The sequence below is a fragment of the Acanthopagrus latus genome, chromosome 17 (genome assembly GCF_904848185.1).
Source record: "Acanthopagrus latus isolate v.2019 chromosome 17, fAcaLat1.1, whole genome shotgun sequence".
Lineage (NCBI taxonomy): Eukaryota > Metazoa > Chordata > Actinopteri > Spariformes > Sparidae > Acanthopagrus > Acanthopagrus latus.
The window spans coordinates 18,750,795-18,768,666 of NC_051055.1; the positions used below are offsets into that span (position 1 = coordinate 18,750,795).

The 17,872-nt window shown below is 43.9% G+C and overlaps 1 protein-coding gene across 2 annotated transcripts in view; it reads left to right on the forward strand.

Moving 5' to 3' along the window:
• The window catches only part of kcnn3 (potassium intermediate/small conductance calcium-activated channel, subfamily N, member 3), a 47,728-nt gene extending 30,586 nt beyond the window's left edge, over positions 1 to 17,142 (forward strand). Inside the window, exons 7-10 of one of the 2 annotated variants that reach the window (XM_037074738.1) lie at positions 3,712 to 3,822; positions 11,530 to 11,657; positions 14,064 to 14,133; positions 15,115 to 17,142. In XM_037074738.1, coding sequence (XP_036930633.1) covers positions 3,712 to 3,822; positions 11,530 to 11,657; positions 14,064 to 14,133; positions 15,115 to 15,543 — 738 coding nt within the window. In that variant the 3' untranslated portion in view covers positions 15,544 to 17,142. The remainder of the gene's footprint in view (positions 1 to 3,711; positions 3,823 to 11,529; positions 11,658 to 14,063; positions 14,134 to 15,114) is intronic. The other variant, XM_037074740.1, reaches the window with a different exon arrangement.
• Positions 17,143 to 17,872: the final 730 nt, after the last annotated feature.

Below are 17,872 nucleotides of genomic sequence, written 5' to 3' on the forward strand. Positions count from 1 at the left end.
CTTCACTGTATAGTCCATTAGATGTGTGAATAAACACACTCCGGCACACACACACACACACACACACACACACACACACACACACAGGCACACAGACCCCCATTTGCTGAGTGAATCATCCAACTTGTGTTTTAGAGTACAACTCTTACTATAATGTTAACACACTCACACGCATAAAGGTGCAAACCAGGGGGTTGCATACAGAACGTCCCAAGCCCGGCGTTACAGACTGCATCCTCCACACAAACACTGACACAGAGCTTGACACACACTCTTTGTGTGACTCCCCCACACACTCTCCTCTCCTGTCACAAACACACACTTCAGAGTGTTCTGAGTGGGTTGTTTTTTTTTTGTTTTTTTTTCCGTCGATCATCAGAGAAAGCGATAAGGATGCAGGTGGAAACAGAAAGGTAAGGCATGTGGCAGGGGTGAGAAGTCGAGGGGCAGAGAACAGGGTTATCATTTATTTATTTTCATGGTTGAGAATTATTGTAATGAGTTTCTATAGGAGAAATTCTCGCATCTGTTACTATGACAACACATGAAGTCCAACAGTGTTGGAATATACCACTGCCCCAAGGCTACCTGGGGGTGTGCCAGGTGTCAGTCTGTGTGTGTGTGTGTGTGTGTGTGTGTGTGTGTGTGTGTGTGTGTGTGTGTGTGTGTGTGTGTGTGTGTGTGTGTGTGTGTGTGTGTGTGTGTGTGTAGACCAGCACCGCACAGGGAGCTCTTTATTTTTCTATACAGCAAAGGATGTATGTTGTTGTAATGTATGTATGCATGTGTGTATTTAAGTTTTTCCTTCTTCATTCATGTACATATGTTAGTACGCTCTTTACTTTAACCCCTATATATGATGTATGAACGTTACATTAATTGCTTATAACACACTATAACATAACCCTATACATCTAATAGTAATAATAGTTATCCAAGGAAGAAGACAAAAACAGCAAAAACAAGGAAAAGTAGGAAAAGAACAAGAAGAATGAGGAGGAGGTGAAAAAGAAGGAAGAAATGCTGTATTTATACAGCAGGTTTAAAATAAAGTTGAACAGTACCTTACAAGCTCGAAACATGCAGACTGAGGCAAATAAAGACAAGCAAATTAAAATCCAAAAATTGAAATTAAAAACCCCCAATCAGTAAAGCTGAATACTGACCATAAAACAGATGAGATGTGTTGGCAATAGAACTTGCTGAAAGCTTTTGTGTAAAGATGCATTTTTTAAAAATTGATTCAAAAGATGTCAGTGATTATTCAGGCCCTCTGGCTGGGAGTTCCCAAAGTGAGGAGCTTGGGCCAATGTGACTAAACTTAGCTTTAGATTTTGCACTATTTGTAATGTTCATAACATACAGACTAGCTGACTGGTATACTTTTTACAGTGTTGACCATTGGTGTTTTTTAATATACTGTATATACACCTACTTTCTCTGCATATACAACTGTACAGTTCCGTCTTGCACTATTTACCATCCTTTATTCTGCACCTTTAAATTATGTGTTCAGTACTTGCTGTCTTTGTTTCTCTTTGTATGTCTGTTTCTGTCTTATACACTGACGGCTTTGTAAACCGGGAGCAGATTTTGAATTTATACATTCTCATATCTCAATTTAACTATGTTATATTGCATTATAAACCATTTCCCAAATGTTTACATGATGAATAGAGATGTCAAATGGAGAAGAGAGGGGGTTAAGGTGTTGTGTCGCCCATGTGAGTTTGTGTTTTTGTTTGCCCTCCATCTGCTGCAGCCTCTTGATATACTGTAGCTCTGGATGGGTTGTCAGGTTAAACAGATGCAAAGTAGCTGCCATTTCAAACCTATTATGTGTTTTTGTCTGTCTCTAAGTGCTTGTGTTGTGCTCACTAATTGAGCAAATTAAATGTAACATTTTTTGTGTGTTGAACATCGTCCCCTCAATCCTCCCGCTGACCTGAACTGTTTTCCTCCGACCCGTCCACGAAGCCGGGGGGGATGCCGTCGTTTTAACCTGGACTGTGTGTGGATGTTGCACGGAAGCGCAGATGGGTGATTCCCCCCTTTTTTCCCTGACAGCTACGTTGATGGCTGCGCCGTAGTGGAGGAAGTGAAGGAAACACCCAGGCGTATGAAACAAATCACAGCGGCGCAGCCATCATCAGCCGTGTCGCTCTGTGGAGATTGCACAGGGAGCCCTGCTGAAATCAAATGGATGCAGGCGTATATACACAAATAAACTCTCATACACACACACACACACACACACTCACTTGCCAGCACGTCGCCTGCCTTGACAAACCAATCAGCACCCTGCTGTTTCTGACCGAAGAGGACAATTTTGAACACACGAGCTCAAACGTACACACAGCTGGGTACGTGCACTTCCGCGCTGCAGTTGTACGTACTGTACTGTCTGTCGAGGGCTTTTTCTACCTAAAGCATCGACATGTTCCAATGCTCTGAGGGTTTTTCCACCGGTTCTAATCATATTTTATTCATACTTTTTGAATAAACACAAATAGAGTGGATGAGTGTACAGACGTGGGCACCGATGCTGTGTTAGTGCGGTACATTTTACTGAGTCCAGCCAAAGTTATTTTTGGCAAAACCTTGCCTTATCGTCCGGGAGCGTGCACGACCAAGTCTTGGCTATTTTTTTTCTCCACGCTTCAGAAATGTTGCACGCTCCCTCGCTCTCGCTCTCGAAAAACTCACTCATGTTATATCTCCTCCACTCTCCCGTCCTCTCCCGCTGTGAGATGCACACGCTCACAACGCAGGAAGGGAGCGCACTCATACATTTTCATTAAACGCTCTTAATCTTAATTCATTACTTATCAGGAGATATGTGACCTCATTAACATTGCCTTCTTCTCTGTCTTTCTCTCCTCCCAGCCTGCGCACACACCCGCGCCTCGCCTTCATTCATCCCTCTCTGTGTTTCCTTCCTCTCCCATTTATATTTACTCATAACTCTCCCCTCCCTTTATCTCCACTTCCTTTCTCTCTCCCTTTTTTTTTTCCTTTCCTGCCCCTTCAGAGGAACCTGCGAGCACTCAACAGCCCCATTGAAGACAGTGTCTAATCTGAAAGTTAATTAAGTCTGTCTTCCTCCCTGTGTTCCTGCTCTTCTTCTCCTCTCAAGCATGTCTTCCTGGTTGAGAGACTGCTGTCACTCTCCCCCAAATGAATTTGCCATATGTCCCATGTGGGCCGAGTTGGAACACAGACAAACCAGTCTGTGTTTTACACTTTTACACTTCCTGCAGGCCTGGAGCCTCCTGTGACAGAAGAAGACTGACACCATGTAATTCAGATTGACAGCATCTAATTAAAAGAAATTAGGTAGTGTCAATCTCTGATGTTTTTTCTCATCTATAAGGGGGACTATTTTTCAGCCACATATAGAGGCGATATAGAATGGATCTCACACCAGATGGATTGGAAGTGAAAATAGACTTGGCTTTCCTCTCGACGTGAGGAAATGTGGATCTGGAACAGAGTTATCCCTCTTAATCCTCTCCTCTCTCCCATTCACTTCTCCTTCTGTCGCGCGTCTCCCATCCTCATATTTGTCCTCGCTCCCTTCAATCATCTGGGCTAATTCCCCGGCCAAAAAGCCACCAATTTACCAATTCCTCCTCTTTACTGACTCACTCAGCGCTCTGTTTTCTCCTCCTCCTCCTCCTCCTCCCTCCTTCCCTCCCTCTTCTCTCTCAGGGCGCAGGCTGTACGGCGCTGGTGGTTGCTGTGGTAGCCAGGAAGCTGGAGCTGACCAAGGCCGAGAAACACGTACACAACTTCATGATGGACACGCAGCTCACCAAGAGGGTGTGTAGGCTTGTGTGGTGTGAATGAGTGGAAAACAAGGGAAGCACAAATTGACTTAATCTAACGGGACATTCGTTTAAAAAAAAAGCACAGGTTTGACGTTTTGTCCTCCTTTGGGTGATTTTGTACTATACTGTCAGATTGCCTCGGGGGTTGAAGACAAGGTTTTTGAGAGGCTTGTCCTTTCACTGTCCCTCCTTCACCCTCCCCAACATTATCACCCTGTATTGTTGTGACAGTGTGCCATGTTATTTGACTGAGCGAAGGCAATAGAAAGGTCATCCCTTTCTCCCCCTCTCTGTTCTGCTCCCTCACTTACCGTCTCTCTCTCTCTTTCTCTCCCTCTCTCTACACTCCGATCTTTCTCCTGCCTCATGGCCTTCCCTCCGACCTGCCCACCGCCCCTCTCCTCTGACATTTGTCTCTCTTACAGTAAACCCCCTTCCCTCTCTCTCTCTATGACGTTCTGTCACCGTCCCTCCCTCTCCCCCCTCCTTCCCTTCCTCCTTGCCACCTCCCTGTCTTCTTCACTCCATCTTTCATACCCTCCCCTCCATCGCTCCTTTTCAATTTTTCATACAGTTGAAAGACTCAGGTTTTAAAAATAGCTCCCATATCAAATATGTAGGGTACATTATGGCAGCAGGGTATCTGGGTGACTGAATGGTGGGGTGGGGAGATCAATAATTTCAGTGTGTGGATAAAATATGGACAGAGACGCCAAACAGACTTTCTAACGGAGCCTGGCTCTCACCTTGTCTTCCTGCAGACTCTGACCGGGTCAGAGACAGTCTGTTTTCACAAGGCGTTTAGCACCTTGAACAGTGTGTGTGTGTGTGTGTGTGTGTGTTTGTGTGTGTGCGTGCGTGCGTACGTGTGTGCACGTGTGTGCATGTGTGTGTGTTTGTGTTTAGATGTAAATTACTCAAAATCTTGAATTCAGCTCACCATGTGTTTTTTCCCAGTCTTTTGTATTTGATGTACCCCCAAGTGAACTTATAAAAAAATATGCAGGCTTGGATCATTTGGATACTGCTAATATTAATCATTGGATATTTTTGGCACAGACTGAAATATTTCTACAACTTTTAGATGGATTGTCATTGACATTTATAAAGCCATTGTTTTGTTCCCCAGAGGATGAACCATATCCTAATCACTTCAGTGATCCTCTGACCTTTTCAATAGCACCACCAACAAGTTGATATCTTTGGCTCTTAGTTAAATATCTTGACTGATGGATGAGCTGCCGTTTAATTTTGAGCAGATATTAGCCTCAGTAAATGTTAGCATGCTATGTCGATGCACATTTAACATCATGCCAAAGTCCTTTTAGGCAGCAGTCTTGGCTTATTCTTTTGGGTAAGACCAGAAACAAGAGAAGAGAACAAAGAACCAGACCATGCCCCAATCAAAATGAATGGGAAGAGAGCCTTAACTTAATTATCAATGGTCACCAGGACAAAAATACTACATGTACAGAATCACAACTCAAATGTGAAAAATAAATAAATATATAACATTTGAAAAGTTTTGTGAGTTTGCCCCAAAAGGTTAAAAAAGTGTTTTTCCAACAAGTAACAATACGAGGGGCTTCTTGTCAACTTTCATGTCTAATGTTTGAATTGTCTAACCTTTTTTTTTATAATCCCGTGTATTAGTCTCTCTGCACCTGCACCAAAAGTTGAAACTTTCTGAAACTATCTCAACTGTCCACCCGGCTGATATAGAGCAGGCAATTGGGTTTGGTGGAGAGGTGGGAATGGTGTCATACAACCTCTGTCTCTGGTGTTACACACTTCTCTATTCCAAATGCTTTTAGTGCTTTCTTCTCTTGTCTTATAATGTCCCAGATTACATAAAGGCCGAATGTGATGTGTATAAGCGTTGTTAGGAACACGTTAGCACATCAGCATACCCGTGTTAGCATGTAGCATCACAGAACAACTAGCCTGAGTTTTTGCATTCAAGCTATTCATAGAAATGGAGTTATATTTGTTATATTTGTGCCAATTTGGAATGGGAAGAGCCTAATTCATTAGTTTGAGCTCATGGTGTTGCTAAAACTGACTCAGGCTGGTTGAATGGTTGCACTAGGCTGTTTTATTACCTTAGCTGGTTATTGTGATAGTAAATAAACTAAAGATTCAGCCTCACACCAATTTGCAAATCCTATTTGTATGTTAATTAAACACATAGCCCACAGTATGTGAATGTATCCAAAATCAACTCATGATTACATTTTGAAATTAATTGAGCTACTCTGCAATCTCTCCACGTAACCCCTGGCAACCGTAGTCTCATGTTCCTGAAGTCCAATTGAAAGTAATGTTTTTTGTGTAACTTTTATAAGCCATTGCGTTGCCATTCATTGAAATAGATTTGAAAAAAAAAACTGTTGGGGGTCATATTTTATTCACATCTTAAATCATAAAGAAGAGTATCAAACATTTCAATGTGAATGTCCTCCTAAAATCAATAAATCACCATCTTAACAAAGCCAGTCGTCAGGTAAAGGGAGGTGCCAAAGAGCAGTTCCATTCAGCTCAATACAGCATGCTGCTTGGTGACATTTCCTTCAAAGGGTCTTGGGTTTATGCGATGGTAATTGTCTCCTGCCCTCTATTACTGAGAGACCAGTGATTGAAGTTGTTGTATCCACATTGATTTACATGGTGGGGGCCATTCGCTGCCATATCAGTGTAACAAGAGAGTACAATCACTCAAGGCTCGGTAATGAATAATGCAACAGCAGACTCTCCATCCTGCCATCTTCATATGTGTGCGGACACACACATATAGGCACAAAAGCACATACACTGGCCTTCTACATCAGTGAACTGGTGATTCCTTCCCTTTGAAGTCGTAACAAGAATGTCAATTAAATGCCAATCAGCCAAGCGCTCAGCCAGTGAACCGTGTTCCTGGTCATATCTGTGTTTTTGATGTCATTGTCTTTGTCGTTGCGTGTGTGTCGTGTTGTAAAGAAAGGGTGTCGGGTGTGGTTGTTCACCAGCGCCTAACGCAGAACCAAACAGACTTCTACACCGGCACGCAGCAAAATAAACCCTTCCTCCGACAGATCATTTTGAGTCCAGATACGTGCAGTGCTTTTGACACTTTCTGACACACACTTCAAAATATTTTCACTTTGCATCATTTGAGGCTTCGCCGCTTTCATCCTCAGATCTGATTTTCAGACACGCCCGACAGGACTCAAGTCGAAAATCTTGAGATCTTGTGCGGTGCAGATTGGGTGCCGAGGTCCTTTTAACCTTATCATGTGCTTTAAAATCATCATCTAGAGTTCAGTGCACAGGGTTCATTTTTCATGCAGTGTTCAGTGAAGTGAAGTGTTCCCCACCCTTTGATAGGATTAACACGGGTCTTAATTAAATAACCGTTGACGTGGCTCCTAAGTCGATGGTGTGTGACACGTTTGATGTCAGGGCTTGCTGTCCCGATGCAATGTGTGTTTTTAAAGGCTGGCATGCGTGTGTGGCTCCACACTGAAGTATTGGTTAATTCAGAGCACTGTTGAAGTTTATCCAGTCAGAACGTTGCCATGATCATTCAAAGAGCGCCCTCGACACTGACAAAAAGGCGACACACTTACTGTACAGTAGGCTAAGTGGTGTCTCCTTCCTTTGGATGGCACTACCATGTCTATTAAATCCCACTCGCTGAAGCAGAAAGCGGTTTGACCTTGTGAATGCGGCTAACCTTGTGTTTCTGAGGTCAGTACTTTTATTTCAAGCTTTTCAAATCGGGTTCCAAAGTTGAAAATGTGAGGTCTTTCTATAAATCTGCACTCCGACTGTGTATTCTGCCTCCACTCCAGGCCATTGGTTAATTCAGAGCACTTTTAGAAGTCCCTGTGGCATATTCAGAGCTTCAACCCGTCCTGAATATTCAGAGAGTACACTCTGGGCTCCGGCCAAGGAGGAGGCGCTGCAGTGCCTTCCAATGTTTACACCACTAGCCAAATGGGAGCAATCTAGACCCCCCGAAGATTTCCACGAAGCTAGCCTTCGCTCGGCGCGGTAAAAATAACTGATTCTCCGACGCATCATTATTAGTGTGGACGTATTGTGACAGCGGCAGAAATTGATCTGACACTCCACAAATGCGTTTAAACATCTCTCTGATGTTGTTCACTTTTTTTTTACCAATTTAACCACATAAGAGCGCACCGTCGACATTCATGAGAGGTTCTCCGTGGTGCGCTGGGAATGTTTTCTCACCTCTGACCTCATTCAGGAGACAAAAAAATGAGTACAACTAATAGAAGACAGTTATTATTCTGAAGCTTTCTGTGATCCCTCTCCTGTCCTGTGTTTTCTGGGCGTCCGGGGATGTGTGACTGTGTTAGTGTGTGTGTGTGCGTCTGCATGTGTGTGTGTGTGTGTGACTTGTCTCTTTTCCTTTTGTCACCCTGGCTGTGAAAGGAAGGTCAGAGCAGGTGAGGCCACGTGTCACTGTGCCACATGGGAGGTTGTTGCCAAGGTAATTGGCCTGTTTGTTTATGTTTTGTGCTCTCCTTGAAAACACCATTGAATCTCTAGCACCACAGCGTATAATTACTAATTGCATACACAGGTCATTAATGCTCTCCTGGGTTGGCAGGGGTCAGGCGTCTCGGCTCTTCCCTCTGATGCTTGACAAATGTCTCCATCACTGCGGAAGATGAATCAAAACAATGTTGATTATTTTCTTCCACGAGCAACAAATGAAATGTCAGAGCCGAATCAATTTTTTCAAAATTATTTTATTTCTAGATACCAATATGTTAATATTCAAGTCCATGCTTATTTTAAAGAGCTGGTACTCCTATTTTAAGAATGCGCCCGTGTTTACTGTCATGACATTTCTAAAATATATCTATTTATACTGATTGATTCATACTCAGCAATATGTCATCAACCACCCAACATGCTGAGGTGTGGGAACCCCTTGCCTTCACAGATTTCTCTTGTACCTGCCATAAGGTGTGCCATGTAGGGGAGCAGCCAGAACAGATATTTGACCCAAACCAGCCATATGGCCCCAACATGGTTGCCCAAGTACAAGCCATATGGTCCGGGGACGGCTGCTGCTGCCGTCGTTTGGTTTCTTGCGGAGTATTCTTTGTGCTTCATGTTGAGTTGCCGTCTTTGCCGCCGTTTCTACATCAGCTCCCAGGAGGAGAGGGAAAGAAAAATACTGAGTGGTGTTGTGGGGGAATTAGCTGCAAGACACAAACAGTGTGGTATCATCACTCCCTGTTATTTGCATGTGGAGCAGCTCGCAGGATTTGAATGAAGGGTGGAGCGTTCGCATCGTCTAATTAAATGGCCCGAAGCAGAGCAACAGGCTCCCTCTGCACTGCTGGACAGGAAGTTTGTGTGAAAAACTTCCTCGGCGAGTCAGCCAGGCAGGCACAAGATGCCATCGTTCATCATATTTCACTCAGCCCGCAATGATTAATCAGCCGATAAATAGGATTTGACATATCAATTTACCAGTGGGCCTGTAGATATGAGGGGTATTAAATGTGCTCCTCAGTAACCTGGCTCATGATTAGAACTCGAGAAAGTGTGTTTTGTTCCCACATAATCAGGACAAATTAACTTTTTCCTGACTATCACTGACACTCGGTTGCAAATATCCAACAATGTAAGTACTTGTGATTTAGATTTGACGCTAACCCTCCTGTTATCTTTTTAATGTTTAACGTCTCTAAATGCTTGGGGGCAGATTGTATCTCTCGAAATGTGCATCGCTATTGCATTTCAAGTGTAAAACGCAGGCCGGATATTTGTTTTCTCTCTTCCTGCAGCCACCCCGGGGCTCTGTAATGAAGCCACTGAAACATTAATAAGATCCTTCTTTCCCATTTCAGGCCAATCAGTGTGATTTTATGTTGATTTGTACATTTTACCAGCCGGGTAAGAGGTATTTTGATTGTATGGGGCACAAATAAGTAGTCGACAAAGGGACATAAAGTATCTGACACATAAATTTAGATAAGAGATAAGAGGAGGGTTCAAAAGATATCTAATCAAGAAATTAGGAGTGATGTTGACATAAATGTGGCAGTGGTTGCCGTACTAAAATGTTTTTATTTTGATGATGCCCCTTCAAGATCTTTGCAGCTCTATCAGTGCCTGTGCCTGTCCCTGTCCCTGCCACATGGATGGGAGTTCTGTAATCCTATTGATACACACTGGGAGCTGAGGCTCAGAGGGAGAAACAGGGGATGGCAGGGTTTACCTCACACTCCAGCCCTTTAACATCCAAATCCCATTTGTCATGGCATGTGAACTCAACGTAAACATTTTTTAAACTTCATCCACATGAGAGTCACGTGCTATATTTGAATATCTTGACAGCGCACGAGCTGTATAAAGGTGAGAGATCATACATCTGTGGGGCCGACTGTCATCAAGAGTGATTGGTTGGCTGTGTGGCCCAATCTCCTGGAGCGGTCTTGTACATTATCCATAGTGTGCTGGATTAGCTCCTTTCGGTTTGACTTCCTCGGTGTCATTGAAAACACATCTGCAAGGCCCAGAGCCTCCTACTCTCTTCATCCGTAGCCAATAGTGTGTTTGTCTGTGCGTGTGTATGTGTAGGTGTGCATGCGTGTGAGCAGTCCTTGACTGCGGTGGATAGGTGCTGATTAGCCAAGCTGCCGGGGTCTTTTGTGCTCCTCAGACGGGGGTATAATTGTTCTTTGTTCAGTGCTCAGCATCTCTTTGAAGTCTCTCATTCAATTTATGTCCTTACAGATTCTCTCTCCCTTCTGCCTTCTCTGTGGTATCCACCCGCGCTTTTTTTTTTTTTTTGTGCCGGGTGTCATACCCCTGTGTCATAATTACATAGCAACCTATAAGCACATACAGTGCACGAAACATACAGATTGCAGATATGGAGATGGATTCATGTGGTAGAAGCCTGATCCGTGCCACATGAATCAATCTTGAGCCTGACATTTTGAACGATTTTGTTTTTTTTTTTTTTTTTATTAAATCGCATCAACCTCAAAGACATCTGAAGCCTGTCTGACCAGTAACATGAAGAAAAATAAGCGTCCTGCCATTGACTGAGCCGAGCATCATTGCCATGACTTGTTCTCCCAACAGTCTCTTCTGCTGGGATCAGGATTGTTTCTGACAGCTAGTTTAAGTGCAGCAAGTAACGCCGCCATTGTTTCTTTCCGTTAATGTCATGATTAAATGGAATATCGCTGGTTTTAATGAACCACAATGGTGCTGATGTAAATGACTCCCAACCAGCCAAGATAATGCAGTCCACCTGAGCTGGTCTACGATATAATGTGGCATATAGACAGACAGAGAGAAAAGAGAGGAGCGTGCATGAGGGAGAGACTCCTGTTGGTTCTCATTGCCAAATCTCCCTAAGGAGCGAGCTGTTTATGAAAGGCATTGGCAAGCAAGCCGGTGTGTGAAGGGAGAAGACAGAGAGAATGAGGGCAGCGTCTAAGAGGAGAACGATGGTTTGTTTTTTTTTTCCTTTTGCAGGGAGACAATAGCGAACGGAGGGAATAAGAGAAAGAGAACAGGGGCGGGTAAACCTGTTGCCTGCTTCAGTTGCCAAGGGCTACCTGTTGCTAACAATGTGTGTGTGTGTGTGTGTGTGTGTGTGTGTGTGTGTGTGTGTGTGCGCGCGTGCGTGTGTGTGTGTGTGTCGATCGTCTGGGAGCAGATAAAGAACGCAGCGGCTAACGTGCTGAGGGAAACCTGGCTCATCTACAAACACACCAAGCTGATGAAGAAGATCGACCACTCCAGAGTCCGCAAACACCAGCGGAAGTTCCTCCAGGCTATACATCAGTGAGACCACACCTAACACACACACACACACACATGCAGAAGCACACACATGCAGAAGCACGCACATGCACAAAACAGTGCAGTTGATCTTATCCTTTGAAATCAGCCGTACTTTCTATCCACCCACAGTTTGAATCACATTGATAATCCGATAAAGTGCATGAATCCCTACACTCTCCCTCTCTCTCTCTTTCACACACACACACACACACACATAAAATGAATCATCATCTACTAAAGGGCGAGTTCACTCCAGGCAAATACAGTTGAGGGACAGGACGATCAGTGCGTTGTGTACTATTAGACACTCTGATCGTCATAGTATCTCTGCTGAGGAGTGTTGTTGATACGTACAGCACAACTTAATCATGCATTGTTTAGTTACGTTTTAATAGGGAGCCTGTCTTGTTAAAGGTTGTTTGACTCAAAGATGTTTGTATATCCACTGTTCGGCATCACAATTAAGTGGCTCGTCTTTGTTGCTTGCCTCTTTGATCTTCTAACAGTTCGGTCTAGACTGGAGAACGTTAACAAGTGCCTTCAAAAAGCCAAGAGAGTCAAGAGACCTCAGGCTGTTTTAATTGTTACATAAAGACTGTCGATGAGACTCTATGAACACAGTGGCAGGGTCATTTTAGGGCACATGAGTACTTTTTATCCCGGGCCATGTAACAAGGAGACAAGTTCCTCTGAGTCTGCAGCTTCATAAAATCAGTCCGCGCTTCATTATAATGAAGGAAGCCACAGGGTTTGTTGTATGAAAACACAGATTAGACCTTCAGTTCACTAATTATTGTTTTGTGGTTTGAGATTCAGCCAGGTCCTATTTTTAATTGGAGTGAAGAAAGGCGATTTATTGTATCTTATCTAATTTTCTTCCCCTAAGTTTGTTTCCCCATAGGTGTTCTTCCCCTGAAGGTTTCTTGATATTAAATCTGCCCTGTTCTCTCCACTCTAGATCTTAAAGCTTTAAGTAGTTTTAGAGGAGAAATTCAAAGTCAGAATTGTAATATTTGCAGACTTAAGTGAATAAACAAGCTGTTCTCTCAGGAAAATAATCCTGAAATAAGTTTTTCGACAAAGTTGGCAGGGTCAGCCACATATAAACAAAGTAAAACAAAGTAAAATGTACTCCACACAATGGCATAATCCACCTTTGAGGTCTCTGTCTTATTTCAACACTGAAGGCACAACGTGAAAGGCCAGAATTTCAGAATTTTAATTTAAACAACAAAAACAAGAACATGATCTACAGAAGGTGAAGAATGTCACAGAGATGTCTGCTGATGTTAGCATGCAAACCAGCTAACCTCGGTCCATCCTCGTGCTACAACTCTGATAGTCCACTTAGTTTCAGCTGGGTGAATAGGGTGAATGCAAGTGGCTAGTTTGATACATTTCACATTTTTAGTGTTATCCCTTACAAATAAGCAACATAAACTCACAAAATGTCAAGAAAGTAAATATTTCTACACTTATTTCCATATAAACAGAAGATGCAACTGTACAATTTCTGAATTCAAGTTGGTCTCTTTTACTGAACTGTGTCGAGCTTAATTGCCTCGTTACCTCATCGTAAAAATAAAAAAAACACTCCCTTCATTGTCAAGAGACACTAAATAAATCTCACCAAAACATTTTGGTTTGTCTTTCGACAATCACCTTCCGATTTGGTCGAAAAAAAATCCTCAATTCACTGACTAAGAAAAGTAAGAATATATTCTAGCTCCTCGCCCCCTGCTCGCTTCTTTCCCACTTCACACCTCTCATGTCCATGCCTGTCTCCGTCAGTAACGCTGACAGTCACCTCCATACTCTATCCCCTGTTGTCAAACTAGCATCCTTTGGCCTCAGAGGCTGTTGCCAGTCCCAGACCGGTGTTCAGCCATGTTCGCAGTTCGCCCTATTGCCCTGGATACGGTGAATTCTGTCATGATGTCAGGTCGTCTCCAGGCAGACTCGAGTCAGCTAACATGGCTGCTAGCTGCGTGGCCTAACTGAGCTAACTAGCTAACGGCAGCTGCAGATGGCTAGAACAGTTTTTGTTGAGCAGCAGTAAGCGGTTTGGTGATATGCTGCTCCCCATTTGTTTGGGGTGACCCTCGACAGGTGGCCATATTGTAGGCATTGCACCTTTATTTAAATGTATGTACACTTTCACCTTCAACACAAAATTACAGTGATCACAGAGCGGCACACTGTCTGCTCGCGGGGTGTTCACATCCAACTCAGGCAACACACTGCAGGTAGAAATGAAGCCGAAATAGGCAAGGTGACCGCTCCACATTGTTGTCGTCTACACCCGAGGGGATTAGCTCTCTGGACCGGCCACTGTGTACTTACTGGGTTTTAACTGTCTATGTGTGTGTGTGTGTGTGTATTTAACATGTGTGTATGTGTTTGCAGATTACGCAGTGTGAAAATGGAGCAGAGGAAACTCAGTGATCAGGCCAACACACTAGTGGACCTCTCAAAGGTGAGACACACATACACACTTGTGAGACACACAGCCATCGTACAGATAAGTAATTCATACCTAGCATGCCTTTGCCCCCCAAAATATAGAACAACATTCCTCCATTTCAGTGCTGACCTGCCCGTTTATGTGGCTTTGTGTCTCCTAGCAACAAACGGAACAAGTGTTAAAACAGGGATGACTGAGTGAGAGAGCGAGGAGGAAATGAGAGGAGGGAGGGGAGCGCTCATGTTTTTCTGTTACCGTGTGGGTGTCTGAGTGAGAATGTGAGCGCACACGTGTGTGTGTGTGTGTGTGTGTGTGTGTGTGTGTGAGTCTGTGTGTGAGTGTTTATGTGATCGTGAAAGGGAGAGAGGAGAGGGAGTGAGATGGAGACTTGAATAAGAGGGTGGAAAACGATCGAGCGAGGGTGTGTGTGTGTGTGTGTGTGTGTGTGTGTGTGTGTGTGTGTCTTTCCAGGAAGCGCTGCCTTTAGCACCAAATATTTTGCAATTATGCCATCTCAATGACTCCATCTCAATTGGCCACTTGTGCGTTTACCATGGTTACGGAGGCCCAGGATGTGCAATGCAGGGACAAGGCCTTCCTTTCAGCCTCTCTCTCCTGTCTCTTATTCTCTCTTTCTTCGCGATGTTATAACGCCCACACAGAGATTTCCCTCCAGCCTCCTCTTCACTCCAGCTCCTACTCCCTCTTGGACATTTTTTCCTCTTGCACAGTGCCTTACTCACTCATCCCCAGCCTCGTGCTTGCCCTCTTTCCACATTTGCTTCACTCTCTATTACTTTCACTGACTGCTTATTCAATACAAAAGAATTTGCTCCAAAAAAGCTCTAGTGAAGCAAGCCTTGTTATACTCCTGTTTACGTATTTGCAAGCTGTCTCCCTTCTTCGAAGTACTCCGTGTGCACTGAGTCATCTCCCACTCTCCTCTCTTGTCCTCTCCTCTCCTCTCCTCTCCTCTCTCCTCTCCTCTCACAGATGCAGAGCGTCATGTATGAGCTCATGTCGGAGCTCAACGACCGCAGCGAGGACTTGGAGCGCCAGATGCTGTCCCTGGAGGCGCGGGTGGAGCAGCTCACCGCCGGCTTCAACACCCTGCCTGCCCACCTCTCGGCCACCCTCAGCGCCCAGCACGCCGCCCTGGTCCACTTGCTCCGAGAGAGGGACTCAAGGGATGGTAGAGGAGGTGGTGGTGGAGGAGGAGGCGCTGTGGTCCCACTGTCCCCAGCCTCCTCTTTAACCACTGCTCCAGCTTCAGTTTCTCCAGTCCAGGTCCCATCTCCAGCACCGCCTCTGTCCCAGGCCCCTTCCTTGGCCCTGGAGTCCCCTCTGTCACCCCCACCACTGAGCCCAGAGGGGAGCCTGGAGGCTAGTCCCAACCTCAACACCTGCACTTCTAGCTGCTGAAGACAGCTCTGAGGAGCACGAGTGGACAAATAAGGAGAGAAAACAGGGAGAGAGAGAGAGAGAGAGAGAGAGAGAGAGAGAGAGGAGAGAGAATATGTGAGGTGATCCTCAGAAACTAGCGCTCCATGAGAGAGGGATGAAGACGGAACTATGAGGAAAAAATAATGGGATTAAGATGGAGTGCCTGTGTGAATGATGAGACATGTTAGGGACTTTGGGGCTCTTTCCTTGACGGGGTAAGGAGAAGAAGAATGGAGATAAAATGGAGACTCTAAAAGGTGCGAGGGGGAGGAAGAATGTCAAGAGGGTGAGAAATGGAGGTAGAGAGGACAAGGAGGGGGAAGGAGAGAGGAGGAGAAATAACGAGGAATAATTATATGAACTTGAAGCTCCTAAATGGAATCCACTCCAATTACTGAAAAAAGGGCCTTTTATTCTCTATCTTTCTCTCCCCCTCTTTTTCTGTCTCTCTCTCTCTCTCTCTCTCTCTCTCTCTCTCTCCTTCCTCCCCCCTCTTGCAATCTCTCTCTCCCTTCATCAGGAATTAATGACCATGACTTTTTATCCTTATGATGTATTTTCTATCTGAATGCTAATTGTGTGTCAACGAGCATCCCTTTAACAGAAGGTTCGATCAATACGACCATGATTTAAAAAAAAAAAAAAAAGAACTAGTGGCATGCACACACACACATACATACACACACACACAACTTATATCTCACACCATCCACGCAATACAAGTTAACACAGCACAAAACGTGAATACTTTTCATGACGCAAGCCCTATTTACACTCACACAAATACATTAACGTAGTAGCCCACAACGTAATACTAAAGCCTATACTGCCAAGCACTCAATGCACTGTCAATCTCCACAGAGCACTGCCAAGCAATGTAGACACACTGTAAAAAATGTTCATCCAAACGACTTATCTTTTGTGGATGTGAGCTAATGCAGTAGTTTAGGCCTACGATGCAGAGTTGTGACATTTTAACTACTCGGTTGGGAGAATCGGAAGTGTTCACTGAACAACACGAACTACACATCGGGCGGAAATAAGCCGGTATGACACTGAAGGGTGTGAGTCATCAGAACGTCTGTTTGTGATGGAGACAATAGCAGATGACAGTCCGACACAACCACAACAAGGCTTTATTACTGCATTAATTGAATTACCGATTGAGTTGATGTTTTAAGTGTATTTGTGGGTTTGGTTTGGTTTCATTTCTGTGAACGTTTCTTACGAAAACCTCAGAAAATTTACAACAAAATGAAATACTAGGTTTGAGACGGGAGCATTTGTTGAAGTGGCATTTCGATTTGTTTTGATTTTGAGGATGATATCACAACTGACAGAGCCCTGCACAAGCTTAATGCTCCACATTTTATGTTATTAAATTAACTGGAGACTATCTACCCAGAGGTCTGCTGCAGACAGTTAAAATAACAGTCAAAACGTTGTCCATCAATAATAAATGATCTGCTTATTCTCTTACTGAAAGGTGGCCCGAAGACAGAGGAGTCAGATTGACTGGGATGCTGTAGTGTTTGTTTGCTTTCATTCTCTGATAAAATGTAGAATTACAGAAGAATAGATTTTTGCATTAGTAATTTAATTGACTTTATGGAAGAAGAAAAAAAATCCAGTCATTAGGTTAGCTGTGTGATTATAAGTTGATGTGATTAATATTTTTTCACAGTGTATGGTTTTGTCTGTGACCCTTTTTCTGAGGGGAAGAAGACCTTACTGACTGCCATTTTTGTTTTTTGTTTTTCAAGCTTGCAGTCCCAAAACAACGCACTGTTATCATGAATGTATTCCATGTAAAGAAATACACTCAAAACACTCTTTGCTTGCTCGATCACTTAAACTGCCATGCAGACACAGGAGCAGACACCCACACGTAGTACACACAGATATACACACACCTCGACAACCAAAGTGCTCTCTCTTAAATGGACTTCAATAAGAGGCAGGGAACGCTGCTGTCACTGGGGACAAAAGATAGCAGGAGGCGTTGCAGATATCTTGACAATATTTCTGAGGGAATAACTGTGAAAATCTGGGCATGGACTTGTTACAGTGCTGTACATGGACTGCTCTTCACTGCTTTAAAAACAGACCCAGGTGGACTACGGATGAACACAAGGGAACACACATAAACCTTACAAAGGATGAATGGCCATGAAGGAGCAGTTGTTTTTTGAAATCAATAAAACATAGAAAGAGAGACTAAGGTATATCTGAGGAATTATAACGGTGTGATGGGAGAGGAGACAAGCCTACCCTTGCAATGGAGACATTATTGAAAACTGTCTTATAG